The sequence below is a fragment of the Lutra lutra genome, chromosome 1 (genome assembly GCF_902655055.1).
Source record: "Lutra lutra chromosome 1, mLutLut1.2, whole genome shotgun sequence".
Classification (NCBI taxonomy): domain Eukaryota; kingdom Metazoa; phylum Chordata; class Mammalia; order Carnivora; family Mustelidae; genus Lutra; species Lutra lutra.
In genome coordinates, this window is record NC_062278.1 from 121,041,306 (window position 1) to 121,062,272 (window position 20,967).

Consider the following 20,967-nt stretch of genomic DNA (forward strand, 5'->3'; position numbering starts at 1 on the left):
ACGCCTGAGGTTCCAGCATTTTGTGCTGGGATTGGGGAGTGACCCATACACTTTTATCAGATGAGTGGGGCATTCTTTATACCTCCTGTTCTAAAGATTAGGGAACTTGGCTCGTTTCTGCTCCCAAATGGATGGCCTTCCCATTTTTGAATGGGTGCTTCAGGGGTAGAAATGAGCAAGGGACAGCGGGTATTAAATAACCAATATTGCTGGCCCATTGATTAGAAACATGGTAAATTTCCCCCGAGATGTATTCAGCACAGAGACTAGTGTAAGGGGTGACTCTCGATGAGTTTGACCAACCATTCTCTCTTTCTGGGAAGAGGCAGCACTTTTATAGAAGTACTCAGTACAGAAGGACTCACAACTTTACTGTGAGAATTCAGAGGGATTATGTCTATCGAGTACTTACTTAGCACAATGTAGAAGGGTATATGTAAGACACTGGCACATCGAACTGGTCAGTAAATGGCAGCTTTTAATAATGGTGGTGAGATGATGAAGCAGTGTTCCATGGAGCCTTGGTCAGGGACAGCACAACCATTGTCCTTTCGTGGCCTTCAGCGTTTGTGACTTCCGTAACTGTGTGTCTGTGGCCATTGATTTGCTGTACATGTACTCAGGCTGAGTCCAAGTTAACTGCCACCGTGCAGTGATTCGATGAAATCCTGCAGTTGGCCAGGAATAGTGCTTTGAAAGAGCACCCAGCAACTGAGGAGCTTGTAACTTGGCAGGGTCAGACGATGACTCTAATGACATGAGGCCTGAGAAGCTAAGTGGCTAGTGAGGCTTTGGAGCATGTCTATATTATGCATTCCTTTTTTTTATACTAATGGTTTTTTTTTAAATATTTTTATTTATTTATTTGACACAGAGAGAGCGGTCACAAGTAGGCAGAGAGGCAGGCGGGGGATGGGTGGGAAGAAGGCTCCCTGCTGAGCAGAAAGCCTAATATGGGGCTCGATCCCAGGACCCTGAGATCATGACCTGAGCCGAAGGCAGAGGCTTTAACCCACTGAGCCACCCAGGCGCCCCTACTAATGGATTTTTATTTGTTTCGTTTTGCTTTTAAGTAAGGGTGTGTTCAAGTAGGCTAGGGCTCTATTTTGGGGTCCAGTCTATTTCTTTTTGTTTCAGTCACTAGCTGTGTGGATTGCTCGCGTCTTCGATTTGCTTTCCTTAAGGCCCAGTGAGCAGAACTGCAGGCTGCGTTCTAGGCGTAGCTGGTTCTGTGGTTTGTACAAGAGTCAGAGGAACCTTTGTGTTTCCTGTGCTCCCCCTCTCTCTAATTATATTTAATATTTATTTGTGCTTTTGGTCACAGCTGCACATAGGACTGGTCTTCAAGGAACCATTATTTTTTAAGATTTTATTTATGCATTTTAGAGAGAGAGTGCAAGCAGGGGAGGAGCCGAGGGAGAGGGAGTGGGAGGGGGAGAGAATCTCAAGCAGACTCTGTACTGAGCATGGAGCCTGATGTGGGACTCAGTCTCACAACCCTGAGATCAGGACCTGAACCAAAACCAAGAGTCAGACACTCTACCAACTGAGCCACCCAGGTGCCCCTTTAAGGGACCATTTATAATGAGAACTTAATTCTTCCCTTTCTGGGTCGTAAATAACAGCTTAAAACCTTTCATTATAAAGGTATAAAGTACTTTTATTATTTTTGGCTTAAAAAGAAAAATGTTTTTTCTTGCCTTTGGATCTTGCCGGCCATGTTTCTTCCCACTCACCATGCTTTCCTGTGTTTTTTTCCTGTTTGGAATGAGAACCTCAGGGTGCCCTTCTGGAGGCCAATTCTTAGGGTGTCCTCTGCAAAGTTCTTTGTGGAAAGGAGCCATTAGCAAGCCACTTTACTTCTGTGGAACAGACTGCATATTTTGACCAAAATGGCCTATAACTCAATTTTTGAGGCTCTTGACAATTAATACCGGTGTCTGCTATCCTTTTCATCAAAAAAGTGTTCCCATCCTGGAGTCCTTGATCTCCCAGGGGCCCACTGGCGTGGTATGTAAGCTTGAGAGCCGGTCTCCAAAGCCTCATGAGGCTGACTATAATTATGGGACCTGTTCACTTTTGGATGGAATTAAATCAAATCAGTGTGGTAACATTGAGTATATCTTGCTGACTCGAAGCTCTGTTACTTCTTTTTTTTTTTTTAAGATTTTATTTATTTGACAGAGAGAGAGATCACAAGTAGGCAGAGAGGCAGGTAGAGAAGAAGGGGAAGCAGTCTCCCTGCTGAGCAGAGAGCCCGATGTGGGGCTCGATCCCAGGACCCTGGGATCATGACCTGAGCCAAAGGCAGAGGCTTAACCCACTGAGCCACCCATGAGCCCCTGTTCTGTTACTTCTTAAATGCAGTTCAGTTAATAGTCTTTCAAAACCTCAGGTTTATGCGGCCAGAGGTGGGAAAAGTAGAGAACATGCTTGATGCAGACAAGGGCTGGAATTACTGCCCTAGGCTAGTATTATTCCCACTGTGGTCTGCAGAGCCCTGGCCTCCCCAGGGGTGGCCTGGGGGCAGGGCTTCTGTAACTGCCTTACTTTTACTCATTTATATATTTGGATTTTAATCTATAACAGCAGTTTGAACAAAAGGATCACATGGCTAAAATGAAGCAAAACAAAAACCTGTACCTTATCATGATGGCCACTCCCTGTATAATCTCTAAGCTGGAATTCCAGAGTAGAAGTTTTTTCCTTCCTCTATAAAAACCAAGGCAAAGAATGTCTAGAGGCTTTCTCCCATCTTCCTTTCAGCTAGAGCCAAAGCTTTCCACTGTGCTAAGTGAAGGACCTCACCACTTCCTCACTTAGCTCTATGAGAATCAGAGCCCATGAAGAGAGAGCGTCAGATGTGTTTATCTATATTTAGGTCCACATTATCTAGATTTATGCAACAAAAGGTATTAAGCATTATTTGTATCTAGATGCATCCCTGATTTTCTTAAACCCCGGAGTAGTGTTAAAGCATATTTTCTTCCATTTTAGCTTCCGGAAGCACAGAGGAGCTAAACAACTCCACCATTCTCCCAAGTGCCTTGGCAAGTCGGAGAGCGAGCGAGCGTGTCGCCACCACGCTCCCCACTGGTGTCCCCAGGATGCTCCCGTCTTTAACCATCAGTCTGCAGCCCCTAAATGAGACTGAGAATTTCCCCAAGGACTCCGAAATTGCCAGGACTTCAGTATCGGCCCATTCTTCACCCTTTGAGGCAGGGTTGCAAAGAAATAGGGAAATAATCGGGAATCCAGGAAATGGGGAGTTCATCGAGCCGTCCACAGAAAATGGATTTGGCCTTGCATCTTCCCGGGTCTCCGTGGGATTCTGGCAAAATGATTCCCCAAGTAAGTATTTAATCTTCACTTGATCTCTTATGGACATTTAAAAAACTGTTGAGGGGCACCTGGGTGGCTCAGTTGGTTAAAGCCTCTGCCTTCGGCTTGGGTCATGATCCCAGGGTCCTGGGATCGAGCCCCGCATTGGGCTCTCTGCTCAGCAGGGAGCCTTCTCCCCCCACCCCCGCCTACTTGTGATCTCTGTCTGTCAAATGAATAAATAAAATCTTTAAATAAATAAATAAAAATAAAAAACTGTTGGGTTGTCTTGAAAGATGGCTTCACGACCATTTGCCATCTCAAAAAAATTAAATAAATAAAAGGGAGCGTATTCTCAGCTAACGCCATTTCCTCTGTCTGGTACACCACATTATCACATTTTTATTTTCATCCTTATGAGAACATTGTGAAGTCCGTCAGACAGGCATCATGCCTCCTGCTTTTTTATAGGCGAGGAAACAAGCTCAGAGAGATGAAGAAGTGAGGGTGTGGTCCTGTCGCTTGATCAGAGCAGAGTCAAGAGCTTGTCCTCGGAGCTGGCCCTGTGGACGGCTTCTTACCACCTGTGGGATTGTCCTCAGTGAGAGCAGGCCTGTTCTTTCAGACTAGCTGGAGTTAGCTTATGCACAGATTGTTCTTCCAAATAACACGTGCAGATAAAAGTATAGTCCTTCAAATTCATCAATTCAGTATATGCCCTCTAGTTTATTTTTTGTTTGCTATACTTGAAAATTAGAATTACTAGTGGGGGAAAAAAAAAAAGAATTACTAGTGGAATTGCTTGAGAAGAATGCCTCTGAGCAAGCCCTTTATGTGGGCACATCATATATGTTGGACGTAACCCCCTCTGTCCTTTGACCCCTTTGGGGGAAAGACAAGAAAATACCCAAGCCTGCAAGTTACTCCACTACTTAGCACATTCTCTTTAAAAGCTCCCTTCTTCACCAGCATTTATTTTTAGTATTGCTATCTTATTGACATCGAAAAGGTTTGAAATAATTATCTAGACTGTGAAAATGCCTGTCAGGCTACCCATATAATATATACTCTACAAGGTCCTCACGAAGGGGATCTTTGCTTAGGGAGGACGCACATCTCAGTTGTTGGGGAATCTCTCTCCCATCTGTGTCATGGCCTTTGTTTCCCTGACCCCTTCCAGCCTTCGGAGGAGACCAGCTTGCCAGCAGCTCGGAGGCAGAGCTGGGAAGCCCCATGTCTCAGACCGAGGCCGCGTCCAGGCCTGTCCTGTCGGGCAGAAGCAGAGACAGCACGGCGCGCTGGTTCCTGACCCACAGCAAGACATCTGCAGATGTGACAGGAAGCTCTACTTCCTATCCCAAAGTTGTGAACGCCTCAGTTTTGACCCACTTCTCAGCCTCTGCCCCCCAGTCTAGAGGAAGTGACAGAGCGCCAGGCCAGAGGAACTACGCTGAATCGGCTACCGAGTCGTTGTCCTCGTCCTCCTCAGAGAGCCTGGATTCCTCAGCTCCGCGTGGTGAACACTCAAGTGAGTGTCCCCTTCACAGGACTGCACCCCCCGGAGGGTGGAGGGGCCGGTCACGGAGCCGCTCTGGAGGCCCCTCTGCTGTAGTCATTCCCAGGCCGTTCTTCCAGCTGTATAGCCCCACTTTTTTCCTGGTTCATCTCCCAGGAGTTAATCTTGCCACCGGCCCCTCCCACACACAGATCACCATGTCCTTCTGTCCCCTGCAGCCCACCCCACACCCCCAGACCTGCCTTAATCACACAGCTTCTGGAAGGTCAAAATCTTCCCTTCTCAGGCACTGTTGTTCACTCCAGGCCTGGACATTCCTCAAGAGCAGCTCTCCCTCCCCCTTGTTTAAACAGCTTTAGGGAGATAGAATTCACATTCTGTGCAGTTTGCCCAAACCGTACATTTCAGTGGCTTTTGGTGTATTTGCAGAGTCCTGCAGCCAGCACCACTAATTCCAGAATGCTTCCACTGCCCCAGAAAGAAACCTGGTGCTCATCAGCGCTCGCTCCCCATCCTCTTTTCCTGCCGGCTTCTGACAACCACTAACTTACTTTCTGTCTCTGCAGATTTGCCTATTCTAGACAGTTGTTGGGTTTTTGTTGTTGTTGTTGTTTTTAAGATTTATTTATTATTTGACAGAAATATATAGAGAGCACAAGTAGGCAGAGCGGCCGGCAGGGGGAGAGGGAGAAGCAGGCTCCCCACTGAGCAGGGAGCCCGGCACGAGGCTCGATCCCAGGACCCTGAGATCATAACCTGAGCCGAACAGACGCTTAACCAACTGAGCCACCCAGGCACCCCTATTCTAGAGAGTTTGTGAATGAAATCCTACGACCCGTGGCCTTTTGTGATTTTCGCTCTGCATACCATTTTCAAGGTTCATCCCTGTTGTGGCCTGTGTTAGTACTTCCTTCCTTTGTATGGCTGATTTGCCACACTGAGTTCATCCTTTCATCAGTGATCGCACGTGTGGGGCTTTCCCACCTTTTGTCCATTGTGAATAATGCCACTGAGAACATTCTGGTATGAGTTTTCATATGGACGTGTTTTACATTCTCTCGGAATGGCTGGGTTATAGGGTAGCTCTGTATTTAACCTTTGAGGAATCGTCAAACTGCTTTCCAAAGTGACTGCACCATTTCATATTGCCACCAGCAAGGTGGGAACGTTCCAGTTCCTCAGGGCCCTCCCCCAGCACCTACTGTGGATCATCTGTTGTGACGATGGCTGATGGCCGTCCTCCGGGATGTGAAGTGGCATCCCAGGCAGTTTGGATTTGCATGTTCGAGCTAATGACGTTGAGGGTTTTTTCACTTTGGGGAAAGTCTACTCGGATAGGAGTTTCTTTCTATAGTGTCTGGATCCGGTATTTCTAGTCCTCTATCAGATACTCCATTTGCAGACGTTTTCTCCCATTCTGTGGGTTTTCTTTTTAGTTTTCTGACAATATCATTTTTTGCAGCACAAAGGTTTTTAATTTTGATGAAGTCCAATTTATCAATTTGAGAACACTCTTTCTTTGATGGTCCTTTTTAATAATGTTTTTGGGTAATTTTACCAACAATTCTCAGCCACCTTGTGAAGGTGAAGTATGTGCTGAATGACGCAAAAATGAAGCAATTTACCATTTAAGCAGATAAAGGGCTTAAATCTGTACCTCTCTGCCACTGATAATAGGGGCTCCATTTCCCCCATATGAACGTCTTAATTGATGAGGAAAATTAGCATTTATTGCTACTGATGATGGAAAAGCACATGCTTATTATGAAAGAGTACTACATGTATGGGTGGGGAATATTTGTGTTTTTTCACGTATGTGCGTGGAAACTGCAAGCTCTGTCTCCTAGACAAAAGGGTTCATTTTCCACCCTCACAACGTGGGGCTCAGAGTTTTCTCCTTCTCAAACCGGGAGCTTAGGTGCCATGCCCTTTCCTGTGTGCATCTCCTGAGTACCAGTACCCTTCACTCCATGGTGCGTGCTCAGTGGGTTTGTGTGGGAAAGGTGATCTCAGGTTGAGCAGGTCTTAGGGTTCAGATAAGGAATAGCCTCATTCCCAAAACCAGCTCACAGTCAGTTCACCTAATGCTTTATCTCGTTTGCTCTGAATCAGTCAAAGCAGACTCCTTCTGCCATCCAGCCTTTCAGAATTCTTGGTCTGTTCCTTTTTCTGGGCTTGGAGGCAGCCCCCGGTTTCAGGCCACGACTCTCTGCTTTCTTAACTCTGTAAGCCTGATGGGCTTGTTTGCCTAAACTCCATTTAAGAGTTTTGTAATCTCCCCAGCCTGGACCTTGTCCCCTCTGCCCAGGGAACTTGTACTCAGATACACTCAACCCTCAAGCTGCTCCTGGCAGACTTCCCATGGGTCTCTTAAGCCCTTCAGCTTGGTCAGGTCACATCTCTCCCTGCTTCCTGGCTGTCTGAGCACTTGCTGTGTATCCCTGTCCCCCGACTCATTCCTGCCATTTAATGCAGATCTACGAGGAAGAGAGCTTCCCTAACATGCAGCTTTACCTATGTTTTCCATGAGGTTTTAAGAGCTAGTTTGGGGGCACCAGGCTGGCTCAGTCAGTAGAACATATGACTCTTGATCCCAGAGTCATGAGTTTGAGCCCCATGTTGGGTGTAGAGATTACTTAAATAAATAAACTAAAAAAAAAAAAAAAAAAAAATAGCTAATTTGGTCTGGGAATAGGACTAAGAACTGGGGAAAGAACTTGTTTTCTCGGGGCGCCTGGGTGGCTCAGTGGGTTAAGCCTTTGCCTTCAGCTCAGGTCATGATCTTAGGGTCCTGGGATTGAGCCCCGCATCAGGCTTTTTGTTCAGCAGGGAACCTGCTTCCCCCTCCCCCTCTGCCTGACTCTCTGCCTACTTGTGATCTTTCTCTCTCTGTCAAATAAATAAAATTTTTAAAAATCTTTAAAAAATATGGGGCGCCTGGGTGGCTCAGTGGGTTAAGCCGCTGCCTTCGGCTCAGGTCATGATCCCAGGTCCTGGGTTCGAGCCCCACATCGGGCTTTCTGCTCAGCAGGGAGCCTGCTTCCTCCTCTCTCTCTGCCTGTCTCTCTGCTTACTTGTGATTTCTTTCCGTCAAATAAATAAATAAAATCTTAAAAAAAAATCTTTAAAAAATAAAAATTAAAAAAAAAGAACTTGTTTTCTCATAGAACCAGATTATGCAGTATTTAGGCTAGGAAGAGTTGGACCTCATTTCCATAATTTCTGAGAAGAGTTTATTTGATAGTCTAATATATGAGTCTTCAAGCTTGTAGCATAAAACATACACCCAAGAAAGGAGGAAAAGGATATTTATTCACGCATCACCTGTCCCATTCTCACCAAGAAAATAAATGCATTAAGAAAACAAAACTTGGGGCATCTGGGTGGCTCAGTCAGTTAAGCATCTGACTCTTGATTTTGGGTTTCAGGTCATGATCCTAAGGGTCATGAGATTGAGCCCTACATGGGGCCCTGGGCTCAGCAGGAAGTCTGCTGGAGATTCTCTCTCTCCCTCCCCATTGCCATTCCCCCCACCACCTGCTTGTACCTGTGCATTTGGGGTTTTTTTGTTTTTTGTTTTTTTTATGATTTTATTTGTTTATTTAATATACAGAGATCACAAGTGGGCAGAGAGGCAGGCAGAGAGAGAGGAAGGGAAGCAGACTCCCTGCCGAGCGGAGAGCACCATGTGGGGCTCAATTCCAAGACCCTGGGATCATGACCTGAGCCGAAGGCAGAGGCTTTAACCCACTGAGCCACCCAGGTGCCCCATACCTGTGCATTTGTGTGTGTTCTCTCCCTCTCTCTCAAATAAATAAATATTTTTAAAAGTTAAAGAAAAAAAAGAAAAATAACATAGAACAGAAAATAAGCCCATCTTTAATCTCCAGCCACCGTGCATTTCTCTCTGATGCGTTAAGGGAAAAAACTAATGTTCTAGAAGAATGATAAGCCCCATGTCAGTTCCGGCCCTCCCAGAAAGAAAAAGCCTTCTGAGTAATGGGGGGAGGGATCTCCCTCCTGGACCTCATCAGAAAATCTAAAGCCCCTGTGGACCAGTCAGTCCTTTGCTGGGCATCCCCCAGCCCCACTGCCACCACCAGTTTCCCTGACATAAGCTCTATTATGTATCCCCGAGCAGAAATACAGTATCGATCCTGTTCGCCGAAGTAGTAAACCTTCCCAGCAGTCCCAGTCGCCTGAATGGGTATGCTGATCTGCGGTGCCTCTCGAGGTTTTGGTCCTGAGACGGGTTTGCAGGGAGCACCACATTGTGGTTTCTCACGTGGGGTTGTCAAGAAAGACCCAGGAAAACCCAGGTCACTCCTGGGACTCCTGCACGGTGCTGCTGCTCCAGCCCTGCGCTGACCCGCCATCTCCTTTCAATCCCCTTGCAGCTACTGAAGACGGTCCAGGGCCCAGAGGCAGTTCTGAGGTGGAGGAGAGGACGTCCCAGGCTCACCTCCCACACACCTCAGCTACTTTCACTGGAAATGGAGAGCGCACGCTGCGGTCCCTCACCAACGCCAGCACGACTTCAGGGGAAGTGGGGCACTCTGTGATAGTGCCCAGAGAAACCGAGAGCGCCACCCAGCATGGGAACATGACCGTGACGGGTGACGCCCGCTTGGTCTCAGGTTCCCTGGCAGCCTCGACAGCCCTGGGAGGTGAGGAGCAGGAAGTCTGCCCACATCCCTTCCGCTCCCCTGTCAGTGTACCTACAGTCCTAGAATGATCAAGTTTGCTGTCAACCCAGAAAGTACCTTAGAAGCTCTGTCCAAAGAGAACTTTCTGGATTCTCCCACTTCCCCCCACTTGCCTCAGCCATGTGTGATGTTGTCTGCCAGGATGCCTGGAATAAAGGAGACCGGCCAGTCGTGGCCAAAGTCAATCTCCTGGGAAAGAAATATCTCATTATCATTATACGGAATGGAAAATTGGGAGGGTTTTCCTTTTTCCATTTAGACATAACAATTGTTCTATTGGGGTCTTAAGAGCTTTTTAGATACCAGTTTACTTTTATCAAAAAAAGCATGTGGAAGGAATTTGGACCCATTCCCTCTTCTTCAGCCACTGGCCCCACTTCTCTTTTATTACCGTTTCCATTGCCGCCTCCCGCACTCCTCCCAGGTGGTAAAAATCCTCCGCACAGACTCTGTGCGTTCCCGCCTGCCCACACCGCCCCTCCAAAACGCTCGCCACCAAAAACTGTCTCTACAAGGAAAGCATTTAGGGTGTGTTTGGGAGATTTCTTGTTTGTGAAGTTGACCTAACTTTGGTTTTTCCATTTGCAGTCACTGGAATTAGCTACAATCAAGTGAGTGGCACGGATATGGAACAGGGGACTTCCAGTGACTACACAGACCACACCTATGTCTCATCCACTTTCACCAAAGGAGAACGGGCATTGCTTTCCATTACAGACAACAGTTCATCCCCGGACTTAAGGGAGAGTTCTACCTCTTCTACTAAGATCTCAAACTCTTCACTTTCAGACTCTTCTTCCTCGTCTCAAGCTCAGACTGGAGGAAGGAATGTGTCGTCCTATGACAGGGAGTATGCCCAGCCTTCCACTGAGTCGCTGGCTGTGCGCACAGCCAATGTTCCCTCCTACACACCCACCATCAACAGGCCCAACACTTTGGTTCTTCTGGACACTGATGCTGCATTGACTCGTGGCTCTTCTTCTTCTTCTTCTTTGGGCCCCCCTTTGCCCCTGCCCTCAGTGTCCCAGTCCCACCAGTTGTTCTCATCAGTCTCACCATCAACCAGGGCCTCTGCTCTTCCACTGCAGTCCATTCCCGATGCACCCAAGCCCATGTCTTCCTCACCACCACCCTTACCAGTATCCCTGACAGCATCTACCCCTGCCTCACCATCTGCCTCCCAAACAACCCTACCACCTTCACCTCCTACCCTGGTCCTGCCCAGGGCAAGAGACACTCCTGTGACCTCAGTTCAGACTGAGACAACAGCATTATCTGTGGCAATGCTCCCCAAGAGTCAAACAGCAGATCCTAAGAACCAGAGTAACCCATACCCTGAGAAAGTCATTACAGAATCAAAGCCACCAAGTCCAGATTCTCTGCCCACAGAGGCCACTGAAGCTGTAACAGTGAGGTCTACACCAGGGATCCCTAGGCCCTCGACCTTAACAGAGTCCTCCACTCAGCAAACCCTTCCAGCTACGAGCATCAGCATACCCCAGACGTCTCCAGCTTTGACAACCACCATTCTCCAGACCTCTCATCCTTTCAGCCCTGTGTCAACCAGAGCAGCTCCGATGGCTGACCCCACAATAGTACAGACTACGGCTGAAAAACAGCTCTTGCCAACCAGCCCTGAAATCCCAGCACCGCAGATCTCCACAGAAAGGGCTGTCACAGAAAGGAGCCAGGTGCATGGAAATGCTACCAGCCAATCGATCCCCCTGACCAGTGTACCCACATCAGTGAAAGGATTGACCCCAGGGCCTGGTGTGACGGAAGAGTACAGCCCGGCTTCACATCTCCTCAGAACATCTCCTCTCCCAGTCACACACATTTCCACAGCTGAAGTATTGACTCCTAAATCTACCACCTCTGCTGCTCAGAGCAGCACGCGGTCACCAGAAGTGTTGTCATCTCCAGCCACAGGTAAAAGGCAGTTACACAAGCACACTGTGGACTGCACAGGCACGGGATTTGTGGGCACGTGGGGTAAGGGCTGCTCTCTGCAGTAGGTCAGAGTCTGGGCTGTCACCTCGTCAGATAATGTCATGGCAGTCCTCTTCTTCTCACCTCAGAGTTCCAGAACTCTTCCTAAAGCATGAGGGGAGGATGCCATTGGCTGTGTGTGGTATCTATAGATAGTGCCAGTGTAGCTTGTAATGCCCCAAATGGCAAGAGTCTTTTAAGGTGCCTTGAAGTCTTCCGAGGCTGGAGCAGGGAAGTGATGTGGGAACTGACTTTGGAAACACTGCACTCGAGAAGCTTCAGGTGACCTTTCTAAGACACGGAGTGATTACCCCCTGCTTCCGGGTCAGAGCCCTGAGCTTCTCTTCTCAGTCGCTGGGAAGGCTTCTCTGGATCCAAGGGAAGCCTAGGCTCCTTGGTCTTCCTGGGAGTGTGTTGCTAGTTGACAAATGTAGGAAAGGGACATGTTCCATAAAAGGATGCTGAACAAATGTTTTCCGGTAGTGATAGGGCAACCCGAGCCATTTACACTGCCCTTGAGCTTATCTTTGTATTTGTGTGAAAGTGGACAGCACGGGAGAAATAAAGCCATTCATGTGACTCTTCATAATTTAAGGAAGAGTGGAAGGAATTAGAGTGAAAGATCTTTCAATGTCATGTTCAGAATTGTACCTTTGGCTTGTCCAGACCCGAGGAAGGAACACTGCTATTGGTGCAGGGCTGACAGGGAGACTGACAGCCTTAAGGAAGGAGGAAAGAAGAGAATGCTTTGTAGCGACTAGAGCAGGGAGCTCAGTCAGTGTCCTAGTTCCGGCCAGTCGGCCACGGCCAGCCAAAGGGCAAGAGGGCCATCACCACCCCTGCTGCCAGCCCCCCGTGCCCGGCGCATTGATCCCTTCTTTGTGCCAGCAACCCGAGTATCTCTGGGACATGAAAAGTAGACTCTTCTCTGGGGAGGCTGGGAGCCCTGCTTCGGGACTCCAGGAGGAGCGTCATTTCCTGCCAAATATATTCCAGGACCAGATGGAACATAATTCACAAATCTCCTTTAGAGCCGATTATGGTCATTACAATGGTAACTGTAGGGCAGAATTAACAGCATCATGCCTGGCTGTCAGGAGGGTTTTTCTGACAGTGTCAATGGGACAGAGTTTGGTTTTGAAGGGGCCGTGCTCCTGTTGGTGATTTTAGGGATACATAAAGCAGCCTTCTGGAATAGGAACACCGTCTTTAGGGTTAGCTTGTTTGTTTGGGGTTTTGTTTTGTTTTGTTTTGTTTGGTGTTACAACTCTTGACTTCGGCCTCCTTTTTCTCCTTCTACCAGCGATTCTTCTGCTTGGAAGTGATACAGTTATGCTATGGGTTTCGACTCTCCTGAGCATGTGGCATAAGTCTTTAGTAGGCTGTTATTACATACCTGGAGCATGACAGTGCTGGTTCTCGACACCAGAACCCAGAGTTCTGGTCTCTGCTCTGGGAGCTGGGAGTCCAAGGGAACAATGAAGCCTGGGTGCCTTTAAGGCCTAAATGAGCCAGAGAGGGCTCATCATTACATTATGGAAAAAGGGCACCGGAGCGTCCCACTTCGATGTTTTTCCAAATGATGGCACCATATGTGGAGGCCCGGTTATATTTTGATTTTTGTTTTGTGTTTTTGTTTTGTTTTGTTTTGTTTTGCTTTTTTTGGAAAGGGGAGAATCCTGGAGCAGGGAGGATGGTTAGTCAGGGAATTCTTCCCCCTGATGTGTGTTTTAAATTGGTATGGATTCAGGTAGACTTGTCTAAGTGTCAAGACAATATAACCATCAGTCCTCAACCCAGCGACCTGTAAGCATGTCAGCAGCATCTTGGTTTGAACCGGTTTTTTGTGTCCAGGGGTCTAGACACATGTCTGACACACGTGTCCACTCACGAGCTAGCACCAGGGTCCTGTCCCCACCGCATCTTTTCAGCACCTCTTGGGAACCTGTTCTATTTTAGTGGTGTGACCTTTCGGGGTAAGTCAACAGAAATAAGTAAAAATCAAATATTAGCCGGGAGAATTAAATATTTACCTAGAGCTGCTTTTACATTTCCTCCGTGATTAACTGCTTTATTCCGGGATGTGTTTTTAGTTAACAGCTGTGCCGTGAACCCTTGTCTTCACGACGGGAAATGCGTCGCAGACCCCACCACCGGCCATGGGTATCGATGCAGGTGCTCACCCTCCTGGCAAGGGGATGACTGCAGTGTGGGTAAGAGGAAAACTCACCCCCAGCGGTCTGTACCACACTACCTCATTGAGATCAGCAATGACACTATTTCCCTTCAAACTAGAGGAGCGTAGGATTTTTTTTTTTTCTTAATTAATACCCTACCGACTGGAGAGTCAGCATGCTTATGTGTTGTCTGCAAAGTAAGGTCAGATAGTAACGTTGACAAGCCTCCATGATCTGGCTCCATTCTTTGGGCCCCTACACCCGTGCCACACTGGACCATCTACAGCTCCCTAAAGACCCCTCCAGCTTCCCCGCCTCCAGCCTTCAATTCGCTGGTGCCTCCGCCTCCCCACCCACCCATCTGCTTGTTAAAGTCTTTCCAGTCTTAGTTCAGATGTTATTTGCAACAGTCCTTAATTCTCCCTCCCGTCGAAATCTTCCTCTCTCTCTCTGCACTTTCAAATCCTGGTTTGTATTTATGTCAGCTGTCCACACAGCTGCCTCCACCCTCAACAGACGGGCAGCCCCTGGAGGACAGGGTAGGATCCTTCTCATCTCTGGGCCCCAGTGCGCCTAGTGCCATTTGGCTCTTAGGAAGTGCTTACTGGACCGGATAATGATTTTGCGGTCTGCCGCGGATTCAGTATGGCCCTGTTTGCTCTCCTCTGCAGATGTGAATGAGTGTCTCTTGAACCCCTGCCCACCCCTGGCCACGTGCAACAATACTCAGGGATCCTTCACCTGCAAATGCGCGGTTGGCTACCAGCTGGAAAAGGGAATATGCAGTCTGGGTAAGAGAATGAATCTACCTTGGAATGTATCCTGCACCACAATGTATTTTTTAAAATAACCTTTATTGTTTTCCTCCCTAAACAATATGGGTATTTGTCCAAGGCATAAACTTAAGGAGTATAGAAAGAAGTGAAATTGCTACCTATTTTTTTTTAAAGATTTTTTTATTTATTTGACAGAAAGATCACAAGTAGGCAGAGAGGCAGGTAGAGAGAGACAGGAGGAGGAGGCAGGCTCCCCGCTGAGCAGAGAGCCCGATGCGGGACTCGATCCCAGGACCCTGAGATCATGACCTGAGCCAAAGGCAGAGGCTTTAACCACTGAGCCACCCAGGCGCCCCTGCTACCTATTTTTTAATCACTCAGAGACATAGCGCCTTATTTGCAATCTTTTTTAGTGTGCCCTGTATTTTTATATAGTTGAAACCATGTGGTATTTGTACAAACTTTATATCTTAAACATTTTTCCATATTACCAAAAATATCCCAAGGACTGCATGGACATGACATTATTGGCTCACAACACTATTTGCCTAACCATTCCACCCTGTAGTTAGGAAAAAATATATATCAAAGGGATTTTCTAAGTACATAGTAATAAAAAAAATTTTTTTAAGAGAGAAAAAAGAGAGAATAAAACCCTGATTATCTTACTGTATTCACACATTCATTTGTGAAAGTGATCTTCACAGGCCTGTCCAGAGGCAGATACATTTTTATAAAGCTGCTGTAATTGGACCATTACAGTCTGTCCTATTTCATTTCCTAATTTGATAGTCTTAAAACTGGTTGATTTTGGATATACTCTCCAGTTTACAGGTTAAAATGCAAACACAAATGAAAACTAAGGTCCTGACAAGGTGCTAAGTGGCCAAGTTTATGCACCTGTTTGCTGAGAGGCTGCATTCCAGCCCACAGCTCTCATCACATAATAATGTGTTCATCAGAAGAGCTTCCTTGCACATAGGGTCTAACCCTGCTTTAGAGTGCTGAGTTCAACATGTAACTTGTTGAAGAAATGAGAAGTGCGGAACGTAGAGTTATCTAAGCGGGATAGGGAAACTGGCAGGTAAAGTGACTCATCTTTGAATCATCTTCAGTTGAACAGTGTGATACTTAACGTGCAAAAAAGTGCTCAGTAAATACCTTTTTGAGAGAACAAATGTCTGTGACCTTTGCATGAATGCCTGTTGCCCTCGGGCTGAGGGGAATCATCAGATATTTTAGGAAGGTTGTGTCAGATGACAAAACCCAAATGGTTAGGTAATGAGTTTGATGTCCTTTATTTAAGGGAGAACCACCATGGCCTGGGGGAGTCTGGGGTCTCACAGGCAGTGGAGCTCTCTCCCCCAGAGGGCTTTGGGTAAGGATGAGTCTGTAGAGGGTTAGAAGCTTGGTCACTTCTGAAACAGGGCCTGATTGGCTAGGGTTGCCTGTCTGACCTTATTTAGAAGGATCAAGGACAAGGGAGTAAGTACCGGGCCCAGAAGTGACTTGGTGTTGGGGGCTTGGCTGACTGCATCCACGATGTTCTGGTCCTGGGGAACATTTATAGAACTGGAAAGTTATTTCGCTGACATGGCACCCTGGGGGAAAGCAGCTTCGTCCTGGGCCTCGAAATTTATTTCAAACACTTGGTACCCTACTAAATTAATGGTAGAATTTTGGAAATGGTGTAAAATACAAGGATCAAGTCAAAGCATTATTAAAGAAAAAACAATCTAGGCCTCTAGACATCTGTTAAAATCAAGAACTCCTCTTTCTCTATTAGCTAACTTGCTTTTGGGTAACCTATTCCATTTTGCTACACCCTGGTAGAAATAGGCCTGGAGGCTTTGGTTTAAGAATGGAGAAGCTGGGGTAATCTTGTTTTGAACCAGTGTGAAAATCGCCCCTGCCATTAGCACCGCTGCCCGGCTTCCAGCTCCAGAGCCACCGGCGATGGCACAGAAGCTCTCAGCCTCAATGTTCTCATCTGTAAAATCAGATTACCACCTGCTCTGCTTCCCACTCAAGGTTATTGTGAAGATCAGATAAAATAAAGTATCTGAGCCAGCTTGGAAAATGGTAGAGTTCTCCAGATGGGAGGTATCATTTAACATTTAGTCCCCAACCTCTTGGACCAGAATTGAAAGCAATGAAAACACCAGGTACTCTGAATACAAAGTAATCATCATGGATCTTTCAAAAAAAAAATCATTGATATAAAAAAGAGAGAGAGACAAACTAAGAAACAGACTCTTGACTCTAGAGAACAAGCTGATGATTACCAGAGGGGAGAGGGTAAGAGGGATGAGGGAAACGGGATGGGGATGAAGAAGTGCCCTGGTCCTGATGAGCTCCGAGTAATGTACAGAATCGTTCATTCGCCATAGTGTACATCTGAAACTCATATGACAGTATGTTCCTTCTACTGGAGTTGGAATTTAAAGCTTAATGAAATAAAAAACAAATAATTTAAAATATCATTTCTATCACCAATGTAAATCCACAGTTGAGCATGAAGTAGAAAATTCCCTTTAAGCCAGGTGAGGTAAAGTAGGCACGAAGATGTCCGTGTGCTGGGCAGGGGGTGGTGGCTGGAAGATGGTGTGATGCCGTTTTCACAGCTGCACTGAAAGCAGAGGCCACGTTTACTGTCCTGGTTCAGAAGAGGTCTGTGTACTTAACATTTACAAGATGTGTATTTCCATCCCGGGAGTCTGGGTATCAGCCTGGACCAGGGAGAAGTGTAGATGAAGGAGTGGGGTGGTGGTTCTGGAAGCCTGTGTGCTCAGGGTCCCCCAGGCACCTCAGATCAGGAGGAAGAGAGCCGAGAGAGCCTGTGCTTTTGTGTTAACAATCATCTTTCCCTTTTCAAGTCATTTAGCTTCATTGTTCATAAACATCAGAGGAACATGCAAATTAGAGCACGCTGAAATGCTTTCATTTGGCCAAGAATGTTTTCAAAGAGCTCCCTGCTGCTCAGCAAGAGTCCTGAGCAGCTGGCTTCACTGAACTGTAGAACAAGCAAAAAGATGTTAAATAAGGATTAAGGGTTTAGACAGTAAGTATAAGATGTTAAATGTGTTCCCTGGCTCATTTGTGGGCCTTTTTCTTAATTCCGCAGGCAAGCTTTCTGTGAAGGAGCAGCCTTATGGGTTCCTGTGCTTTGGGTCTTTTTTTCCCCCCTATCCAGAGGGAAAGATAAGAATTTAATATAAAGGAAGATAAGAGGCAGATATAAAGCAGGCTATACTAATTGTTGGTCGTCTGCCCATTTTTAAGTTCCATTCCCCCTCAGGCCCCATCAGCACAAATTGTTGGTAAATACAAGTTTACTTTATGCGCGAAAGGGACCTTGAAAGCAAGGCTGCTTTCTTTCGGGCCTGAACTCAACAATATTTTGAATTTGGGGCATGTGCATTGCCTGGCTTGTGACCGTGGGGCCTGGCAGCCTCCTGAGTGCCGGCGCACCACAGATGTTAGGCACCTTCCTCCATAGCCCCTCAGTTGTCCTGAATCAGTGAGCTGATTTCTGGAAGTGTCTTTCATCAGTGATAAAGTGGGCATTTCCTGTGAGTGAGAGGGTTGGGGGCTAATGGGGTGATGCTGACCAGAAGAGGAAACCAAAGCACGCCCTTGAAGCTGAGGGCTTCACAGCATGGGCCTAGAGGACAAGGGTGGTGCTCTGTGGAGAGCTTTCTCAGGCCTGACCCTACATCTCCTCCCCTCCTCCTGGGGTTGTATCATTTAAGCCAGCCGGTCTTTCTTCTTTGTCACATGCTTTATTTAGCATCAGTTATGTAGGCTGATCAGAGACCTATCAGAGAGGTCTTAGGATGGCTCCCCACAGCAGCCCACACAACGTGCAGAAGGCTCCTTGGCATTTCTGACTCAAAGGTTTACTCGGTCCGAGCCTCCTGCCCAGCTCAGTGGACACCCACCTTCCTCGAACAGAGCTAGAAGAGGGAGAGGTGTTCTCTACCCTCAAGGAGAAAGACATGCACCCAGACTGTCTTACAAGGTGCAATAAAGAGGGGCACACCAGAGACTCACAAACACATAGCCACGCGTGGTTGCATGCTCTGACGGATTGTGTTTTCATTTCCAGTTAGAACCTTCGTGACAGAGTTCAAATTAAAGAAAACATTTCTCAATACCACCATGGAGAAGAAAGCAGACCTACATGAAGTTGAAAATGAGATCACCAAAACAGTAAGTTTTCCAAAAGGCATCTTGCTTCGAGTCCTTTGTTTTCTCCAACAGATTTCATTTGGAATTGGGAACCTCATGGCAATCAGCTGTATCTCCTAGGATATTCATTTCCATTATGTTTGGAAGGTAAACTTCATCGTAAAATTAAAAGCTTCTCAGAAATAGAAGGGAGGTGCTAAGAACCACTGGTGCCCAAGAGAAGCGTTTCTTCTGTGTGCCTTCACATGCAGCCTTTATCAGTGCCTTGGCGTTTCTTTTTCATGTGCAGACTCAGAGTCACAGATGGTTAGAAGCCATGCACCAGTAAGAACTATTGGCAATGAGGAAAGATCCAGAAAATTCTACTATCCCATCTGCAGCTGACATGCTGTGGGACTTTCTTTCTGTTTCCAAACTTGGGGAGAAGGATGCTCTTTCTCCTCAGGGCAATGCCGAAAATGTGTCAGTTAATCCTGGTTTTCCAGGGTTGAGAATTCACTGCATAGATTATCTAGGGGTCTTTGATTCCTCTTCTTTCCCTCTTTGCTTCGTTTTGTCAGGGGAAGAAAAAAAGAAAAAGAAAGGAAGGAAAATGAAAAAGAAGGGAGATGAAAATGAAGCTCAGGTAGTAAATTTTATCTCTTGTCTGCTACCTGAGTCTAAAATTTGGTGTTTAGAACATTGAAAATTGCCATTAAAATAAGTTTTAGACATTGATTAGTTCCTGATTTCAATTTTACTTGCTCTTTATGAGTAAGGGTAAATTAGCTAAAGCCTATAGGGTTTTATAGGACTGTAGATTTTATTTGTGTAAAATTTAGATTCCAGTTCCATTTCTGTATCAACGGAGCATCTACTCTACAATGGGCACTTTGCCAGAAGCCTCACTCCTATAAGAGGTATTGTCAGCCCCTTTACAGCTAGAAGAGCAGGAAGCCCTGAAAGTTAATGACGTTGCCTGAGTTCACACAGAGCAGGTGCAATGTTAAGGAATAGTCCGCTAGACTAGCCTCACTTCTGACACCCATTTGCAAGTTTGGGGATCCCCCAGACCACCCTCAGATTTGATAATTCACTGTAAGGACTCAGATCTTAAGGATGCTCTTAAACTCATGGTTGTGGTTTATTACAGTGAAAAGGTCCAGGTCCCAATCAGCCATGGGAGAGACACACAGGGCAGAATCAAGGAGGATTCCAAATTAGGCCCTTTCAGTTTTCTTTTCCCTGTGGAGTCACGTACTGTGTTAACTCCTCTTGGCAATGATGTATACAGTATTCATGGAGTCCTGCTAACCAGCGAAGGTCCCCTAAGCCTTGGTGTCAAGAGCCAATATGTGGACATAGTCAAATGCTCATATGGCTGACTTCAGTCTCCAGTCCTTCTGGAGGTCAGGCTGATACCATGTAACCCAAAGCCCCACAGAAATCATGTTGTTAGATATTTGGAGTAGCCCAGGGCCTCTACGTGGACAAAGGCAGGAGGAGATGACCTCTTGGAAGCCAAGGGCTAGACCTCTCTTTAGGCAAGGTTAAATTCTTTACCATACAGCAGGATATTATGTCTGCTAACCCCTATACCTGGGGTTCTTGTCGCTTCCACACAGTTGCCTTTTGGTTGTGCTGTAGGTCAATATTTCCTTCTGGGGTCGTACAGGGGCTTCAAACCCGTGCAGAGATGCAGTCCTTCCCAGTACACGGCACTCAGTGACTTCCCTGATTTGTTCATTTTCACCCAGTGTTAATGTATAATTTATTAGAATAATGATGATTTAAGAAGAATAGTGATGATTTAAGCAGTGACTAGAGAAGCCATTAAGTGGCCTTCCCCAAGATGCCATTCTGTTCTGAAATGTGCCTTTTCTCTTTTTCCTTGGGAAAAAAGTCTAAGTCATTATACTATGAATAAATCATTGCCAGGGCACCTGGGTGGCTCAGTGGGTTAAAGCCTCTGCCTTCAGCTCAGGTCGTGATCCCAGGGTCCTGGGATCGAGCCCCGTATCAGGCTCTCTGCTCAGTGGGGAGCCTGCTTCCTCCTCTCTCTCTCTCTCTCTGCCTGCCTCTCCACCTACTTGTGATCTCTCTCTCTCTCTCTGTCAAATAAATAAAATCTTTAAAAAAAAAAAAAATCATTGCCCATTGGAATATAGAGCAATGTCACACAAAGCCAGAAAAGGTTTGCTAACATCCTATGTTTGAATCCATCTAATAAGAGTCAGGTGTACCTGACATACAGGCTTTGAAGACAGGCACGTCTGCATAGGTCAAGTTATTATGACTTTCTGCTGCACAGA

The 20,967-nt window shown here is 46.6% G+C and overlaps 1 protein-coding gene across 4 annotated transcripts in view; it reads left to right on the forward strand.

The window, feature by feature from the left end:
• The window catches only part of HEG1 (heart development protein with EGF like domains 1), a 90,589-nt gene that overhangs the window by 34,131 nt on the left and 35,491 nt on the right, over positions 1–20,967 (forward strand). For all 4 annotated transcript variants that reach the window (XM_047734841.1, XM_047734834.1, XM_047734851.1 and 1 more), the window contains 7 exons: positions 2,998–3,351; positions 4,502–4,849; positions 9,235–9,504; positions 10,132–11,472; positions 13,626–13,745; positions 14,381–14,500; positions 18,594–18,697. In XM_047734841.1, coding sequence (XP_047590797.1) covers positions 2,998–3,351; positions 4,502–4,849; positions 9,235–9,504; positions 10,132–11,472; positions 13,626–13,745; positions 14,381–14,500; positions 18,594–18,697 — 2,657 coding nt within the window. The remainder of the gene's footprint in view (positions 1–2,997; positions 3,352–4,501; positions 4,850–9,234; positions 9,505–10,131; positions 11,473–13,625; positions 13,746–14,380; positions 14,501–18,593; positions 18,698–20,967) is intronic.